This window comes from Streptopelia decaocto (genome assembly GCF_964273445.1).
Source record: "Streptopelia decaocto genome assembly, chromosome: 7".
In the NCBI taxonomy this organism is placed as follows: Eukaryota; Metazoa; Chordata; class Aves; order Columbiformes; family Columbidae; genus Streptopelia; species Streptopelia decaocto.
The window spans coordinates 37,711,490-37,730,857 of record NC_138661.1 but is presented as its reverse complement, the minus strand read 5'-3'; the positions used below and the strand labels follow the sequence as shown (position 1 = coordinate 37,730,857).

Sequence of the window (19,368 nt, the reverse complement as noted above, 5' to 3'; positions counted from 1 at the left end):
TTTTTTTCCCTAAAAAAATTGGACAGCGAAGTATTGCTTGAAACTGAGGCTGTTTAACAAGGGACATTAACATCAGTCCTTCAGATTCAATTTCAGTCATCTATTATTTGAACTGCAAAAATTATTAACACAGCTATTTGTTAGCCCTCAGCTTCGTGATCAAGACAAGCAAACCTAACTCTGTCCTGTCCTGCTTCCTCACGTTGTGCTGGCTTTAATGACTGTGCATACAGATCAACCCAAAAAGCTGATTGAAAACTAGCTGCTTTTACTTGGCAGCTTAGCTTTCCATTAGATAAATGAGCTGAAATGACTCTACAGCCGTGCAGTCACTACTGCTGCAATCAGGAAAGCGGGTCAAGCATGTGACAAGGGACAGGAAAGTCCCTTTCAGCAACAGAGTAATATTGAATAAGCTTATGCTAGTTGTGAAAACATATCCTTAAATAACAAAAGAATAGTGGAAAGATTGCATCCTCAGCTCCACCCTCACTGACAGGAGGAGATGGAGATATAGGAGAAAATCTAAAGCTCATTTCTTAGACAAGTTCAATTTGAAAACCAGTGCTGTGGCATAGCTAATCTCGCGTGTATCACATTAAAATCTCAGTTCCAACCTCAGCTAGATATATTTTTCTCTTTAATTTATTTGTAAAATAAGGATATTAACATACCAGCTCTTTCTAGGCAAGGTATTTTTGATTTCTCCAGAAATAAAGGCTGTGAATTTTGTGAAAAAACAAAGGAACTAGAAAACTTTCAGTTCCCTGTGGGGTTCTCTGCAATACTTGTTACTAAGTTTCAGTTGGGTGGGGGTGTTTTCCGTGGAAACCGACAGCAAATTCAAGTGTTTTACAAACAAAAATAAGGATCTTTAATGACCTCTTTAACTCAGAGCACACTGTTCTTAAGATCTTCATCATTCTTTTTGAAGCCTAAACTCTGGTGCTTCCTGAATGCAGCAGCATAGTGCCAACACACAGGAAAAGATAAATAGAAAAAGCCCCACTGCACAAAATCTAAGAACTATTAGGAGTTACCCTGTACATAAACCAACCCAAATGCCTATGGAATGGAGATTTTTTAAAAATTCCATCTTGCAGAGAAGAATTGTGTAACTCCATTGACAAAACACTAAAAAAAATTAAGCCCAAGATCTCATGTAAGTGGGAAGACATTACATGTGGTCAAGGTACCTGAGCTTCTCGTTCAGCATCAGTGGGCTTTGCTACCATGAAGCATGAACAGAGACTTTTCATTTCCAGTTTTACCACTGAAAATCAAATGAGGATCTTAAAGGAAGTTGCAGTGAAACCAAAAGAAAACCTCAGTTTTACACCACTAAATATGAACAGACTCTGTTTACAACGTCTGGTATCTTCCCAGGCTGTAGAAATGTTGGTTGCAGGGAGAAGGAATTTATATTTTCAGAACCAAGAAGGTTAACACCAGTTATAGGAGCAATAAATTGTTTCTTCATTTTTAATACAGGCATTCAGCAGGGATGCATCCATGTTAACCTCGTACAAAAATAATAGAACACCTCTACTTAAGGTCAGACTGAATATGGAAAAACAGGGAGTAACTGAAACAAAGACTGCCCTGGCCTCTGCTTTGGTCTCTGGCCTAAGCTCCTGTTCCAGGCGACTACCCCAGCTCTATGGCGGTGACCCAGCCCGCGGGAGGGGCAGCGGGCAGCGCGCTGGGGACCGCGCCGGTGGCCCAGGCAGGGCGGGCACCAACGCCACGACAGGCAGTTCAGGCCATCGCCCTAAATCCCAACCGCCTGCACCCACGGGAAACGCGGCCTGGCTCGCCTCACGGGAGGCCCCGGCGGGACCGCGGCGTTCGGGAGCCGCGGGACAGCATCGGCCGGCGGTGGAGCGGCCCTCCACGCCGGGCAGCGTCCGCGCCAATGGACGGTGACTGTTAGGGACTTTCCCCTGGGAGCACCGAGCCGCCCCGCGCTGCGGCGGCGGTGGCAGTCCAGTCCAGTCCAGTCCGGCCCGGCCCCCAGGTGCTCCACCTCAGCGGAGATTCCCCGACCGCCAGCAGGCGAAGCGCTCCCACCGCCCCTCCCTCAACCCTGTCCCGTGTCATGCCTCTTTCCCCAGCCAATGAGAAGCGGCGGGGAAGGCGGAGCTTGGAGCGTTTAGCTGACAAGCTCCACGAAGCCCAATGGGAAGCGAAAACTGACGAGGCGGCGGCCAATTGGAGGGAGACGTTGGTGAATGCGAGGCTCCGGGGCCAGGGGCTGGGCGAGGAGGAGGCGTGGCCAAGAGAGCGAGAGCTCTCAATCAGGTGAAGGCGGCGTTGACCGGCGGTAGTGGCGGCCAGTAGCGGCTTGGAGGTGGAGCCTCCCTCCTCCCGCCGCCGAAGCTGCCAGAGAGTCAGGTGGCTCCGGGATGCGCGGCAGCGGCGGCAGGCGGAGGCGGGCGGGGTGGAGGGGGGCGATGCGGCGGCGCCTCGGCGGTACGCGCTGCCTGCCCTCGCCTCTTCCCGCGCTGGGCTGAGGCGGCTCCGCGCCGGCCACCCCCCTCCGGCGGCGGCACCTGCTGCCGGCAGGCGCCGGGCCGCATGAACAATAGGCGGCGGTACCGGCCCCGCCGCCCTCCGCAGCGCCCGGCTGCCGCGGGCGCCTCCCCCTATGGAGCAGCCTCGCCATGGAGCCCCTCACAGAGCTCAGCCAGGAGGGAGCGGGCGGCGGGGAGCCGCCGGGCGGCGGGCCGGTCTGGACCGCCGTCTTCGAGTACGAGGCGTGCGGCGAGGACGAGCTGAGCCTGCGGCCGGGGGACGTGGTGCAGGTGCTGTCCCGGGACTCGCACGTGTCCGGCGACGAGGGCTGGTGGACGGGCAAGATCGACCAGCGCGTCGGCATCTTCCCCAGCAACTACGTGAGCAGCGGCGTGCAGGGGGGCGGCCCGGAGCTGCGGACCCGCTACCCGCCGCCTCCCGCCATACAGCGTAAGGCGGCCCGGGCCCGGGGCGGAGGGCTCGGCGTGGTCCCTCGCCGCCACCCGGCGGGAGGGAGAGCGGGGGAAAGGGGAGGGGACCGGAGCGGTGGGAGCCGGGACTGCCAGGATGGGGTGTGGGGAGCCCCGGCCAGGCCCTCCCAAGGTCCCTGAGAGGAGGCGGGACCGCTGCCGGCGTGGAGGGAGATCCGGTCCGGCCTTTCCGCTGGCCCTGACGGGAGCCAGGACCGCCGCGGCACGGAAAGGCCCAGCCCGGTGAGGAGCAGCCGCGGGAGGCCGGCGGGGCCCGGCCGGCGGCGGAGGGGGCGGGGGCGAGGGTGAGTGGGCCCTGCGATGGCCCTTGGCTGCAGCGGCCCGGTCCCTCGGGCTGTGGGGCTGCCCCGGACCGGCGGCCGCGCTCGGCTGGGCCAGGGCCGCCCCGGCCCTGTTCTCCTGTCCGGTTCCCTTTCCCACCCGCAGCCGCGTTCCTGCTGCTCCAGCGCTCTGCTGTGTCGCGGGCTGGAGCTTCTCTCCGGGAGGCCGAACCGAGCTCGGTGCAGTAGCGTTTCTGTGGCGCCAGGAGCTGTTTCCCATTGTTAAGTCTTGTGTTTCTAGGGGCTGATAAATTTTCATTGAACGGTTGAAGCTTGGTGGTCAAGCAGTGCTGGAGTCATCGGGGGCTTTGGTGACTCTCCTTTTGAGAGTATCCTTGAGGAGAGGTAGCTGGATAGAAAGGAGTTGCTTTCTTGAATGTTGATTTCCTACTAATACTTATTCAGTCTTCCCTTCTCCTAACCAAAAGCTTATTATTTCTGACTTAAACATTTCTAAATTGAGTTGTGTTACCAGGTTCTTTCTTAGCCCTTTGCCTTCTTATAAGTTCTGTTTTGAAATACCTGTACATGAGTTTTGTCCAAGTTTGTATATCTGGGCCTACCTGAGGGTTGCTTGATGTTGTGATGCACAAAGGTACTGTTTTTTTTCTGTGAACTTCAGTGCAGTTTTGAAACCTTTGTTGGAGCCAGAGAATAGGGCTACTTCACCTCTACTTTTTTTTTTTTTAAGCCACTATGTGTGCAATTGTGGAAAGAGAAACAGTGTGGAATGACAGTTTCTAGATCCTGTTTATCTGTCACTATTGACAATCCAGGCAAGAGTAAAGCTTTTTTGGAGGGACAGAGAAAAGTCGTCAGACTAGTAGGCTTTTCTAGAAAGTAAAAGGAATGAAAAGATGCTCTGTCCTACCTAGGATGTATCTCCAAGGAATACAACTAATAGCTTTTTCTTATTCTATGTTCTGCTTGAAAGCATTTAGGTAGAAACTCAGCAGTTTGTGGTATTGCCCTTGGGATTGTGAAGGGACTATGTTGGGCAGTGGTGATGTTTCATGCTGAACATTATGGATAAATTATTTTCTTTCCCCGTATGCAGAAAACACTGAATCCTTATTAGGTTTTGCCTTTGAGATAGTTGGGAGAACCATTTCAACAGAACTTCTTGAAGTCTCAGCTCCCCTCCTGTTTTGACTGTTGAAGTGCAGGCTTTCTAACTGTGGATATTCTTGCCTTATTGCACTTGCTGTGGTTTGATGGCTCAGGAATGCTTGTGAAGTTGTACCTTCCCCCCTTATGCTTGTCTTGCCCTACTAGTACCACAACAGGAGGACTACTGTACTTCTGTTCTCTCGAGTCATCAGCCATATGGTCATGACAGGGTAGAATTTATTCCCCTCCCATAAGTTTTTAGTATGCTAAAGGAGTATGTTTGGTGGTGTGGTTGTGGTGGTTTGGTTTGGTTTTGTTTTTGTTTTGGGGTGGTTGTTGTTTTTTATTTTAAGAAACAGTGCTATGTGGACAGGAGGTAAAGTTGGTTGCTATTGAACTGGATTTTCAAGTTTAATGTTAGAAATCCTTTTGCCAGGAATTATACTCTCTTTTAGAGCTGGTGATGTTAGTCTGATAGCTATTTGGAGTAACAGTCTACCGTTAACTTATGGGACTATGAAATATTACAGTTTTGTAGGAGTAATGCAAGACGTTACTCCCGATGTCTTCAGCACAGAAGCTATTTTTTAGTTGCTTCCTAAGGTTTATCATCATGTTTGGTAAAGGGTTTGGAGGGCAAGTCCTAGAGATTCTGCTTCCACTGAGAGCTGTAGATGGTAATTGCATGTTCTCTTTCAGCTATCCGCATAGTGTGCTCAAATCTTACTCCATGGGAGGTACCATAAATGATAAAAGTAGCCTATTGAGGCTGTCGCAGTGGGCTGGCTTGAAGGACCCTCATCTGCAGTATGGGCTCTTACGCACTACAGATGGAATTAAATAGCTTAATATGGTGTAATAAATGCTCACAGAACAGCAACTACTTCGCATTTGTCAACGTGGCTACTGGTTCATGGTGTCCAAGCTCTGTAGTTCCTTATTGATCCCCAGAGGAATGATTGCACTTCAGTTCTTAAATTCTAGGGCAGAAAAAATGCATATTAAACATTCCCATTGCCCTTACAGTCCAGTGCAGCTTCTTTGCCAAATTAAACTGGAGTTTAGAAAAGGGGTTAGTGTGCTTAGAAAGGTGAAAGAAAATAAGTATTTTGTGCACTAATGCAACTGTGTCACTAAGTCTGTGAAAACGAAGAAACTAATTAAACATAAAGTACCTTAAAAAACAAAACAAAAAAACCCACCAAAGAAAACTTTTCTAAAGATGAGTTTGTTTTTTTGTGTCTGTTTGTTTGTTTTTTGTGGGTTTTTTTGTTGTGGTTGGTTGGTTTGGTTTTTTTGTTTGATTTGTTTAACTACCATGAGGATGAGCTGACCAGTCTTCCTTAAAGAAACATACATTTTCAAAGTAAAGCTAAGGCCATACTTGCAAATAAAAGAAAACTTTCTTTGCAAAATCACTTGCAGCGTAACACATTGAATTTCATCTGGAAGCACAGATCTCACCGTTGTACTCCCTGGAATTGTTCAAGTTCATGTATGCATGAGGCAGGGGTATGTTTTTTCTGAAGTGATATGGGTGGCAGAAGACAGAGTTTTCCTTTCTCTGTCTTTGGTTTGCCTTTGCCCTCTGCTTTCCCTGCCCATCCCAGTTCCGCCGGGCGCAGGGGTGCCGGGGGCCACGGGAGCTGTCCCTTCAGCACCGCCCCTCCCTGCCACGGCCGCGGGAAACTATAGCTCCCTAGCTTTAACACCTTCTGGATCCCTTAGGTGCCCAAGGAAAACACGAGTTGTGAGTACCACCAGAGCACTGTCTGTCGGGAGTCCCAGAGGTGGTCTGTCCATGTTGCTTTGTGGCTTACGTGCTTGTACATTGTGTGTACAAACGCAGGCACGTCACAAGAAGAGCCAGAGGCCAAGGATGCATTTGCAAAGAGCAAGTTTTGGTTTAGTTACCCCTCTCTAATGGGGGATCTCTGAAGTAGCACCTAAGCTTCCAGGCATAGGTAACACAAGCGGGGATGCAGGCGCTGGTAAGTTAAGTCCTGGTAGAAGATCACTGGGCCTGCTGAGCTTGCCTGTATTTCAGGGCTTCAGACAGGCACAGCCTCTTGCTCTTTCTCACAACAAAGCAGGAATCTCAGACATAGTGATAAGGTGTCTAGAGTTTCTTGCAGGCCTATGTTATCTAACACAGAGGTTCTATTCATCAAGCACACAAGGTCAATAAAACAGTTAGTGTGATGTGTGTGCTTTTTCTACAGACAGCTGCAAGTCACTTGAGCGTATTTACATTTAACCAACCTCCTCGCCAATCTTCCACTATATTCCCATACATACATTTCCAGTCTTTTAATTGAACCAGTCCCTTGAACACCAAGGCTGCTGCTGCAGGAGCAAAACCTTCTTTGTTGTGTGAATCCTTGAAGTTCAGAGTGTTACCCAAAAAATATACTCACAATAACAGACAAATAAATTATTTTTGTGTTCTGGACTAGAAAGGACCTTTCCTCCTTTTGGAAGCCTTTCCTGGTCAGTTTTCTATTTTGTTCCCATTAATCTTTTGTTTATGGAACACTAGGAAAAAGAGCACAGGCATGCTTATTACACCAGCTAAGGATTCGGATGTATTGATTGCATAGGAAGGTTGATGATATAACCCCTGTATGTAGTCAACTCCTAGCTTAGAGGTTTAACAGACTTGGGAAAGTAACTCAGACTTCTAAAAATCATGTTCATAGAAGATAGAGCTCATTAAAAAAAAAAAAAAGCCTGCAGTTGTGGACAGGAGAGTTTGTATTAACTCCATACAGTTTTGTGACAACATCTTGTACTATAGGCTTATACTTAGGAAAGACATTTGATTGGAATAACTAAAATATTTCAATTAAGTGGAATATAGCCTGCTGTCTTGCCTTGTATGACCACATAATTTCTTTTAAAAACAGCGGAGAATGTTATGTGTACAATTGATAACTACAAACCCCAGTAATATAGTACAGTACTCTGAATTAATACGTACATCGAGACTTGGCGACTTTCTCCATAAATATTTGCATTATGGTATTTTTCCTTTAAAACTTACAAAAATTTATTTGACTGTAATTGGTAACCACCAAAATATCAGACAGAATAGCATCAATGGCTTCTGACCAGTCGCCTTCCACTACTGTAAATGCAGCTGTGTCAGCACGTTTTTGCTGGTCAGTATGTGGGTTTTGAATTCTACAGTGTAAACTATGTATAGTGTATAGTTGTACAGGATAAATTTACTTTGGTCCAGTGCAATTTATGTGCTGAATTAAGGCATCTGCATCTGTAGATTCTTATTCTGCAATGCCAAATAGCCACCAGTTACTGTGGCACCCTGTAAAGTATAGCTGTGAGTACATGGGAGTGAAAAATTATGATTCTGTTATTTCAATATAATTTCTGTAATAGAAATGCAGTATGCATTAACCAGGAAGTGTTTTTCTTATTGCTAGCTCTGCATACTCAGGATGTGGTCTGACCCATCTGTTTGTCACACTATCGTCAGTAGTGTCAGAATTGGTTAGCAGATCTCTTGTGGGGAACAGATCTGCAAAGCTTGTAGAGATGTGGAAAAATAAGCATGATTTTGGAAGGACTGGAAGATTGTTAGTGGCAGTTGAATAAGAGACATTCAAATAAGGGACAAACGCAGTGGCAGTTGGATTTTGCATTGAAATTCAGCTATGTCATGTTAAGCACTGTAGTCAAGTTGATGAAGATTACCCTGTGGCTGTGTTTTTCTTGTTTGGAACCTTGTACTGTCCTTGAGGGCAGGAAATGAGGGTTTATCCTTAAAGGGGTCTCAGTGTTTGAAGGGTTTAAGCATGTTAAGAGAAGACTATTTTATTAAGTGTGTCATTCACCACCATTAGGACAAATTCATCACTGTTCACAATGAGTACTTTGTACAGGTTTTATCATACTGCAAGATCAGTTTTACCACACTATTTGGTAATGAATTGTTGTCAGAAGGGACTACTGTTTTCATTTGTTTTGTTTTGGACTTAGAATTGGTCCTTCCTCCAAAGGTAAGGTGAGGTTGGGCAACATGGACCTTCAGTTGTTGTAAAGGCTACATAGTTGCTAAATGTTTATATTTTTTTTTTCTCCTCTTTCCCTAGTCCTGGAGATCGACTTCTCAGAGCTTGTTCTGGAGGAAATCATTGGCATAGGGGGCTTCGGAAAAGTGTATCGAGCTGTATGGATAGGAGATGAGGTTGCTGTGAAGGCAGCTCGCTATGACCCTGATGAGGACATCAGCCAGACCATTGAGAATGTCCGCCAAGAGGCCAAGCTCTTCGCAATGTTAAAGCATCCCAACATCATTGCTCTCAGGGGCGTGTGTTTGAAGGAACCTAATCTTTGCTTGATCATGGAGTTTGCCCGTGGAGGGTCACTAAACAGAGTGTTGTCTGGTAAAAGGATTCCTCCTGACATACTAGTGAACTGGGCAGTACAGATTGCGAGGGGAATGAACTACCTGCACGAAGAAGCAATTGTTCCCATAATTCACCGTGACCTGAAGTCCAGCAACAGTAAGTGCTACACAGTGAGCAGCCTGGGTGCTGGGGTAAGGTTTTGGAAAGAGAATGTACAAAGAAAAGAGGGGCATAATGTTAACTTAGAAATAATTTCTTGTGAACCACTGTATCCTCTAATTCAATACCAGAGGGGTTTATTTTACTATGGTATGGTGCTACAGAGCACCAGAAACATGTGAGTGCTTTCACTTTGTAGAAGCAATTTAAATGATTGGATGCAAAAACAACAGGAAATGGGGCATGCTTTTCTAGTAGTTTATATAAATACAGTGTCTCAGTTTTATTTGCACTTCAGCAGAATCCTGTATGTTGGAAAGTCTTGTTGAACCGTTTTCTACTTTTCGGAAGGATAAATGCTCCTTTGGAAAGATAAATGCTCCCAAGCTTTCATTTTACTTGCTAGATTTTGTTGTATAGATGAGATGCAAGCCTGTTTTCCTTCTGGGAGATTTAACTCATCCCTGCTGAATTGAGTCTTCTCTCTATCCCTCATAGAGCTGGTGTTGACAGAAATGTTAACTTGGGTAAATCAAATGTCCCGGTGGGTTCCCTTGTACACCCAGGACTTCAGCTGATGTTTGTGGTGCTTTACATGGGATGCTGCTGACCCATTAGAGCACGGGGGCTGAACTTTGGTAGCTGTGATTCTGGAAATCATGGTGAATAGCTACTCTGTAATACTAATAACATTATTGACTGCCACTTGGGTATTGTTTTTATAGCATGTCTGTTTCGTCAAACTTAAAATTGCCTTGAAGTCAAACTCATCTATAGAGCACTACTATGAGTGTGGGAGGAAACTGCTGCAGTGGATCACCATCTCCTTTCCAGATGCCTGCATGCAGCTGTTTAGCCTTTCTCTCTGCTTGTCTGTGTCTAGATGGCAAGAGCAAACATGTACCTGCATGATGGCTGCAGTGGTTTAGATAGGTGTGATGGTATGAACTAATCTTCCTTTATGGCTTGAGTTAATATGAAGCAGTATGAACCGAGTGGCTGGGTTGCAGGCACATGTTCTCTTTTGCTTTGAAGGCAATAACATCTACCAAAGAGGTCTGACAGATGGGAATTTTAATATCTTAAATAGATTCACTAGAGCTGGCATTAACCATTACAATGCTGTGAATTTCCAGGCCTTGCAGAATCTCCCTGTATTTTTTTGGCCTCACATCTTGTGGCAGTGAATTTACATAGTTTGTTGTGAAGGGAAAAACAAAAGTATTATTAACTCTTGTTAGTGAGTTTGAAAATAGAAACTCTGAGAGCTTTCAAATTAGTTTCTATAATATTATACTATTAAAGTTAGCCTTCTTGTTAGAGTAAGGCAATCTTAATGTTTTTGAAGTCTTTCTAATATCTAAACCCTTCCCTTATAGATGGCAGTTTATATATATGGGCATATTGATAAGTGCTGTAAATTGAGTGATTTGCTTGTTAATTGATGACTGGCTGCATCTGTGAATAAGGAATAGTTGCCTTTAAGTGTTGAGCCTTTCCTCTTTACATAAGAAAACATTTGCTTGCTTATTTATCTAATAGGCTGTTAAGACTTTATTGCTTAATGCTGTCTGAACATTTTTGACATTTAGAATGAAAGTTATTTCTAAGACAAAAAGCTGTTAATGCTTCAGATTTCACTGTTTTATTCAGACTAGACACTGCTAGTTGTAAAAGGGAAACATAACAACCAGAGAACCAGCCCAACTAGGGGGACACTAGTGTACAATGTCACCAACCTGACACAGGTGTGGATGCTAGAAAAGGTCTGTACTGTCAGCAGCAAGAGTAAATTGTCTTGTCACAGCAAATCAGCAGCACATAATTGTGCTACACTGTAAATACTCAGTGAGAAGTGGAGGATTTTGCTATGTGTATTACTAGAATTTTCCTCATTTTCAAGGAAGCAATAGTAAAGGAGGAGGAAGAATGGGTGGGAATGGCTGTGGAAAGATTCAAAGATCTCTTTATGTTTGGAGGGTAGAGGTAGAGAATTTACATGGTGGTCTTGACCACAGATGCCATCAGATCTAGTACACGTGGAGTGGTGGGTATAGGCAAATCCTAGCCCAGCTAAGTTTATAGAAAACAGTGTTACATTTGGGAAACTAAATACATGTGGGAGCTGGTACTGGAAGGAAGGACTTCAGTTATTTTAAGGAAAATTCGTTGGTTTGTAACTCTGTTTTGAAATAAGATGAATTAGTAACCTCAGGTATGGGTTACAACAGCTATTTAACATTAATTTGGTGATACAGAATTCTCAATTCTGTACTGTGTGGTAGAAGATAAATTTTTAAAAAAATCTGTACTATTTTAAACATTTGAAAATAATATATTATTTTCTGGGCATATCTATAAATCAAGTATTATAAATATTAAATTATGACAATGGGGGAGCTTTTCTTGGGGAAAAGGAACTGTTGGTCTTTCATGTTTTGTTTTTTTGTTTTCCAAAAGTGTATATTACCTATGCATACAGGTGGACTTAGGTCATGGTTATCTATAGGATGAAAAGCTTTACACTGCCCAAGTCATGTCTCTTCTGAATGCTCTGTCACTGCATTGCTGAAATCCCTTTTCCATTATATGTAATAAGTATCTTGGAAATTTCTCTGATCTGTTTCCTATGGAAAGCTTTTTACAGGTTTTGTAAAGATCAGTGGACTAAATATGTTATTGCTTCCTGATGTATATATGGCTTGCATTTTCTGTGGTTTTCTGATGTATTTAGGTTTCTTAATTATTGTGGATAATCAAGGACAGGTTATGATGTTAACTTTGTGCCTGTAGAATTACAAGCCACCTACCAAGTGATAGACAGTGGTGTGTCTCTGCAGAAGGAACAGCTTCTGCTTGCAAGAACTTGGGAAAGATTCTTGCAGACAAATTTATTTCATGTACTAAACATCTGCAAGTACTGTAGAGCTGTCATAGGAGCATCAGCTGTCTTGATCTACTGATTGGTACTGCCTATGTTTAGTAATAGACAGTGATTCTCATACAACTCGCCTTCAAGAACCAGCTGGGACTTGCACTATCCATCTGAAGCTGCAGGATGAGTTAATTTGGGAGTTAGGGAGTGAGATGGGGGAATGGGAGAGAACAGAGTTGCCTTATTTAAAATCAAATTTTCTGCTAGAATAGAAAAAAGTTGGAGAATGCCTAGCTTTTAGATGTCTACCTATATTTAGGCAGATACAGAATGCATAAAGGCATTACTTCATGATGAACCTTTTAAGAAGGTCACACTACATTTTAAACACTAAAGCAAGTCAAGTGGACACATTAATTAAAGTTGAAGAAATTACTTAATTATATATGTATAAGGATTTGAAAAAAAATCCTTTTTGGTCTAAGGTATTGCAGCTTTGTGGACTCAAGTAGTAGGATTCAAAACAATGCTCAGAATAGTTATCAACATTTCCGATGGTATAGTAAAGAACATAAGGTTTTGATTTCTTTAGGAGGTAACTTTTTTAATAGGGGCTAAACTTCAGGGTATTATTTGAAGATTCCAGGAGGTGTCTGTTTCTTGAGATTCTCTGCATCAAAAAGCATGCTCCAAACAAATTGCCTGTTTCCCTTCTTTTAACTGAAAACATGGATATTTTCTCTATTTCATAATTTTTCTTAATTTTTTTGATGTTTTTCATTATCACTGCTTTACCTCTAATACTAATACATTTAGAGTGTATGTTTTAAGAAGTGTGTTCAATTGAGGCAGATTTTTATTGTAAATCTTGGATGTTTGGAGTGCTGCCTGTTTTATTGCTTTGGGGATACTATCAGGAAATTAGTACATAAAGATCTTCAGAGAGCAGATTGCACACCTGTGATTTATTTTTGGGGACCTTGAAATTCTTTTGCTGATTGTCAGTGCAGTTGGCAGTGAGTCTGGCAGACAAGTGTTCAGTAGCATTACCAACTTGCATGTCAGTCATGTAACTACACAAGAGAATGAAGATAACCCAGGAAAGCTATTTTGTTCCGCTATGTGAGGAGATAAGTCTTTCTCTTTTTTTGGCATTTGATTCAAGAGATTCAATTTATTCCATGTAAAATTGATCTGATTAATCTGACAGAATCCTCTCTGGCTTCTTTTTCTTCTCTTCATCTGGTGATATTAGTAACCTTTCCCTCTTCATCTGCATGTTGGTGCTCCGCTGAGCATACATTACAGAATTGGTAGTTGACCTCTTCTAGTGTGAAGGCTCCTAAATAGTCTGAATGCTGATCTGTGGAAAAAAAGCAACTAGGAATGCCCACTGAAGTCAACATCACCACATTTAGCACAGCTCTTAGAGTTTCCCTTTTTTTATCTCTTATCTCATATCTGTGATTTGAGTCTTGTTTCTGGCCGTTCAGAAGGAAGGTGCTTGGCATATTATACTTAGGATCAAAAAGAGCAGTCATGTTGGTTTTAGTGAAGCATTATAAATAATGAAGTTGGTGCTGTTAGTTTCTGTTTGTCTGTCAATGTTAGATATGCTAGCATTGCTATAGGAATAATGCCAGTTAACTAATGATGCAGAGAACTAGCAAAAGCATATTTGCTTTTTTTTTTTTTTTTACTGACTGGCTCAGCAAAAAACATTTGTTATTTACACTACACTGAAAGATTTTGCTGAGGGTGTTCATGCCAGTTAGCAAAGTGCTTTATAAAAGTCACGACATTTGTGTTCCACAAAATGGCACAGAAGATTAGCAGCAAAGGGACAAGGCCAAGGTCAAATAAAGATGTAGGATAGAGCTCAAAATAAACCCCAACAATTCTGATTCAGTCAAGTCAGTAGTTCTTCCCTTCGAGTTCTCTGAAGATGTTCACCTCTCCTACTTTTTGGATCACCAAGGTAAACTTGTGGTAGCCTAAGATTCAGCTCTCTGTCTTCCTAAAGATTTCCAAACTCCGCTATAGCATTGTTTGTTTATTTTACGCAGTTGTTAAGCATTTTTCTGTTTATAAAAGTGCTAGTAGAGCTGACTTTCACATGGTCTCTGGACAGTTGTTCCTAGGACTTACAATATTCCTTGTTATTTATTTTTTTTTTAAAGTACAGACAGAATTTAGAAGCAGGGATTACTTTAACTAGTTCAAATCTAACCCAAGGACGAACATGACTTGGAAGTGACTTATCAGTCTTGATAATGTGTGATTAGTTATTGCATTCCTTGTTGCAGTATTCACATCCTAGTCCACTCAGAATTGGCACTCTTCTTTCTTTTGGTCTTTTTAGAGAAGGAAAAGTACTTAATATAAACCTCTTCCTCTCTCTGGTGGTGATGTAGAGTAGAGCTTTTCCGGGGGCTGCTTAAAGTATGTTGGCAAAGGAGTTTGGAAGTCTGCAGTATTATTGCTGCTTCTGGTACTTGAGTGGAATTTGCTGACTAACTCTCCAATATTGTACCTTCTATCAGAATGGATTCCTTTGTTGGTGCAATTAAATGAGTGTGAGTAATGCTTCACGTAAAGTATAGTGAAACTATTTCAATGGCATCTGAATGCTTTACACTGGGTTAATAATTGATTTAGTCTTAGTTGGATGGTCCCTTGCTCTGTAAGAGGAAAGGGATAAAAATGTGAGATTTGGGAGGGCGGAAACATATGCACAACAACAGCTGGGAGATTAATTTTATGCAGATGTTCTCTGGTTCAGTTCAGGGAGCAAAAAAAAAAAACAACAAACTCAGTAAACCTCTATTTTAAATTTATTTTTTAGATTTAAAAAGTGTGTATAGTAGAAATCAAACCTTTCAAACAGCCTGAATATACTCCTAAGGGTGATTAAAGATGACTTTTCAGGTTCTGTCCTTAAGCAATTATCTGATTCTATGGACTTTTATATGATATTGCTAATGGTGCATAACTCTAGTTCTGGTTACTCTGCTTAGTTCTCTGTCTCCCTAGATCATCAGCCTTTGTGCTGATATCCTGGTCACTTGTATTGCGGTTAAAAAAAAATTCCCAATAACTATAATCTTTTTCACGTGGTAATGTGATGATCAACTTCATACTGGTAACACATAAAACAAAAAGTTGTCTTATTATTAGTTCAGAATATGTAAATTATAGCTGAAAGTGATGCTAATTTTTACCCTGTTGAGGCACTGGGAATTCACAGAAGTTGAGTGACAGTTTACTTTGCTTTTTTTTCTTAACTTGTGAAATTAGTGCAACTACTTTCTTCTTTGAAAGGTTTGACAGATGCTTTCAAGTTGTAGTCTTGTTTTCAGTATATTTTAGTAGATTTCTGAGAGTTCAAAAATGGTAATACATCTGTAAATAGTTTTAGCTGAATATGAATTCATCTTTTCATTGTTAACTGCAAGTCAAAAATATGAAGACTTCCTTGTGGGCATAAATCTTATACTCTAAGACTTTAGTATTTTCCTGGCCACACCAAGTAGCAAAAAGACAATTTCACAAATGGATTCTCTTCTCTTTGTAGACAAGAACGCAAAGAGTTCCTTTTTAAGTGAAATGTGTCTATTACTTTTAAAAACGTAGCTAATATCCTTTTCATATCTTTATGCTACTTCATGTATTTTTCTGCACTTTTCTTTCTGAGGAGCCATGAGTTGTGACATTTGGCACTTTCTCCAAATTGTGCATATGGAGTCATAGAGCAGATTAGGAGCACTATCATGCAGAAGGTGGACCTGGGCATCTGTCTGCCACTCCCATCAATTTGCTGTCTCACCGTGTGTGACAAAGCTGGAATCAATCTGTCTTTTAATTAAAACTTCTAAGTAGCAAGTCAAGACTGAGAAGAGCCTTGTTGTGGAGTTTCTGGGAAGCTAGAATAACTTTTACAGCGCCACTTTTTTTTTTCTTTGCTTTGCTTCCATGTCAATAAACTTAATTTGAACTTTGAGAAATTTCTGTCAGCAGCTTCACTTTTGCTTTTCTCATCAAACAATTCCTTTCAGAATTTCAGCATATCTAAAGCAAACCACTCTTGAAGCATCAGAATTTAAGCACAGTCTTGCCCTTTGAAGTGATGATTCATCACCCAAGATGATTCCTTTATTTTAAGTAATATCCCATTTTGAAGATGGTGCATATTCCCGTGTGACAAGGAAAACCTTAAGCTGTTGGAAAGAATACAGGATACAGCTTATGGTTTTAAGTAGCTGCTTTTTGGTACATGTTTGCTTTCTGATTCTAGGATAGTTTCAGCTTGGTGTGACTTTGATTTCCAAAAGGTTGCCAAAGTTAACTGGCATATCTGATAATTGCTTCTTAATTGTCCAGCTGCTAATGGAAAAGTAAATTCAGGCTTCCTCAGACCTGAACATTTTCCAGATATGAAAAATAAATAACAGAACCTCATGCACAAGGAAGAGAAACTATTGCAATGTATTAGAATTTATAATGATACTTGATTTCATCAGTGTTTCTTAAGATCAGGGAGAACAGGACTCACTTGCGTAATAGAATATCATTGGGTCCCAGGCTGTAGAAGAGCTGTTGTGGTGGCAATGGCAGCATGGTGCAGCATCATTCAGGGTCCTCTTCAGAAGGAAGTAGCTGGAAGATAGACAGCCCTCCTATGATCTGTTTGTGTTGCTGCCACACACAGTCCTTCCACCCCACTTTATAAAAGCATTGTTGTGTTAATCAAGCATTTATTAAAACATCATCTTTTTTTTAATTAAAAAGAAAAATATGCTCCCAAACCAGCAAATTTTCTCCAAAGCACATATGGATTCCAAATTATCTCTGAACTCCTCTATGTGCTTTGAATGCTGTGCTACTGAAGTCCTGGATTATCTTTAGGGCTACAAGCCAAGCTACTAGTTAGCTGTACAACATCTTCCTCTGATGCTTCATCAAACAGGCTTCTGGAATTTGCTTTGGCTGTTGAGAAATGTTAAGATTTGCTATTTGTATTACAACTAGAAACCCTCATTTAAAATGTGAGCACGGCTACATGGCTTCAACCTTGCTGATTTATAGGCGTACTTGTTTAGATGTGTAGCAAATGATGGTCAGTGTGCCGATAGCTTCATTTGCTAGTAACAAGTAAATATTTCTGCTGCTAAGATTTTGCTTATTGCAACAATTGCTGTGTTTAAATTGGGGATTTCTGAGGGGTTTTTGGAATACTATAAAGAAGTGCTAGTATGGATAATTGCTGTAAAGATGGTGTGTGTAAGGTCAGTGGGATGTCTGTGAACCAAGTCATGTGGTCCATCTGCCACAAAAGTATTACAGGATTTAGAGAAAATAGTCTTTAGTTGCTTTTGACTTTGCATTGTTCAAGGATCCTGAAAATAAGAAAAAAATCCCATAACTTTCATTAATAGAACTCATGCCTTTTGTGCTTGTTGAAGTGTTGTCAATCTTGCCCTTGGATTTTTTTTTTTTTTTTTTTTTTTTCTTCTTGCTTTATGTGATCAGTCACGTATATTGATATGATTATGTTCATCTGGTAACTGGGGGATATTCCTAATGCTTCATCAGGGTACTGTGTAGTCACACTCTTTGATCACCAAGTAAGTTGAGTCAGAAAACTAACAGAAATCTAACACAACAAAAACTGAGCAGCTTTCTGGTAGCTTTACTGCATTAACTGTTATCTTGCATAAACCTTCTTGTGCAACAGTGCAGGACTAGTCTCTTTCTCAACAGCTGGCAACTTGTTGTGGTCAGCTTAAGGTAAAACTTTCCATTATTCAAGAAAGTCTGAATTTCACTGTTGTCAGCTGTGGCTTCGTGTTGATCATGCACCTCAGAACCTTTTGACATTTGTTCTGATCAATGGAAATACCCCTCTCTTTCCCTTTCTTAAGACTTTTAAAATTAAATCTGCTTAAAAAACAAACAAAAAACCCAACCAACCAAAAACCCCCACAAAACCAAAAAGCACCACCACAAACAAACCAACCAAACCCCCAGTTTCTGGTGTGGTTTGTGCTACTGCCTGTGTTTATGTCTTCCTTACTTTCTATGTTGTGGAGTATCAGCTTATTCCAGAAATGACTGGTACTTCATCTATATTGACTCTTCCATAGAGTTGTCTTAATTGAAACCAAAGCAAAACAGTTGTGTGCTGCTTTTCATCATGAATTTCATGTTTCTGTTTGCCTGGTGTTGTGGTTTAACCTGGCAGACAGCTAAACGTCATGCACGGCCATTCATTCACTCCCCCTGCCCCAGTGGGATGGGGACAGAATTGGGAAAATATAATCCTTGTGGGTTAGGATAAAAACAGTTTAATAGGGCAGGAAGGGAAAATAATAGAATATATTAAACAAGTGATGCACAGTGCCATTGCTCACCATCTGTCAACTGATATCTGGCCAGTTTCTGAGCAGTGGTCACAGCCCCCTAGACAACTCTCAAAGTTTATATACAGAACATGACATTAAATGGTATGGAATATGCCTTTGGCTAGTCTGGACACCTGGCCTGGCTGTGTCCCTTCCCAGCTTCTTGTGCACTGCCAGCCTCCTCGCTGAAAAGTCCTTGATTTGGTATAAACATTGCTTAACAATAACCAAACCATTAGTGTATTATCAACATTCTTACCAACAGGTACTAGGAAGAAAACTAACTGTATCCCAGTTGAAACAGGATACCTGGAAATGGCTCCCACTGAAGAAGCATTATTATTAAATCTCTTTACAGACAGTCTCTTGAGTGACAATTAATGAACATCATTCATGTGATTCTACTCTTCCCTCTTTCTGTTGTTGCCTTAATACAGTTCTTGATTTGTTGCAAGCAAGCTTTCAAACTGATGCAATTTTGTGAAACAGTGTGGGTACAAATGTAATTATATTGTTTCCTTGGAGCATTTAACTGGTTTTGAAGACTACAGTAATCCATGCCTGAGATAGAAGGTTGTTCTGATGTAAGCAGTATGGTAGAATTTAGTCTGAAACCAGAGCTGAACAGCTCAATTTTTCCAGGAAACTCACCTGAGTGTTCTCCAGGAGCATTCAAAGTGTTTTGCACCAGAACACTAAAGCGATAAGACTTTTTTCAGCTTGGCTAGGTGAAAGGATCCAGTCTAAATATATAGTGGCTCTGGAGGCTCCTATCCCCTCCCCCATTATGCATTAGCTCTTTAGAGTTACTGTATCGCACGGCTTAAAATCCAAGAACTGCTGTGCAGCCACATCAATCACCTCCTGTACACTGATAGAAGAGGACAGTTGGCCAGCTTTATGGATTTGCTGCACCCTCACACTTACCCGATAATTAAAAGCTTTTGCTTCCAAGGTGTATGTGTTTTTTGAAGTGTGTTGTTGCTGGATGGTTAGTAATAAAAGAAAATATTTGCTTATTAGTAGAGGCAATATTTGTATTCTTTGTTTTTCATTCTAAGATGTGAAATTTTGAGCAAGTCTTAACTTCTGCACTCTACAGGATCTTACGCAACACTTAGCCTTTTG

The 19,368-nt window shown here is 42.0% G+C and overlaps 1 protein-coding gene across 5 annotated transcripts in view; it reads left to right on the top strand.

The window, feature by feature from the left end:
* Window positions 1–2,252: 2,252 nt before the first annotated feature.
* MAP3K9 (mitogen-activated protein kinase kinase kinase 9) overlaps window positions 2,253–19,368 on the top strand; it is a 100,211-nt gene continuing 83,095 nt past the window's right edge. For 3 of the 5 annotated variants that reach the window (XR_014184708.1, XR_014184709.1, XM_082059311.1), the window contains exons 1-2: window positions 2,379–2,964; window positions 8,548–8,961. Coding sequence is in view for 3 of the 5 variants with exons in the window: in XM_082059311.1 (XP_081915437.1) it covers window positions 2,664–2,964; window positions 8,548–8,961 (715 nt within the window). In the remaining 2 variants the exon portion in view is untranslated. Of the gene's footprint in view, window positions 2,302–2,378; window positions 2,965–8,547; window positions 8,962–19,368 lie in introns of those variants that run through there. The other 2 variants (XM_082059313.1, XM_082059312.1) reach the window with 2 other exon arrangements.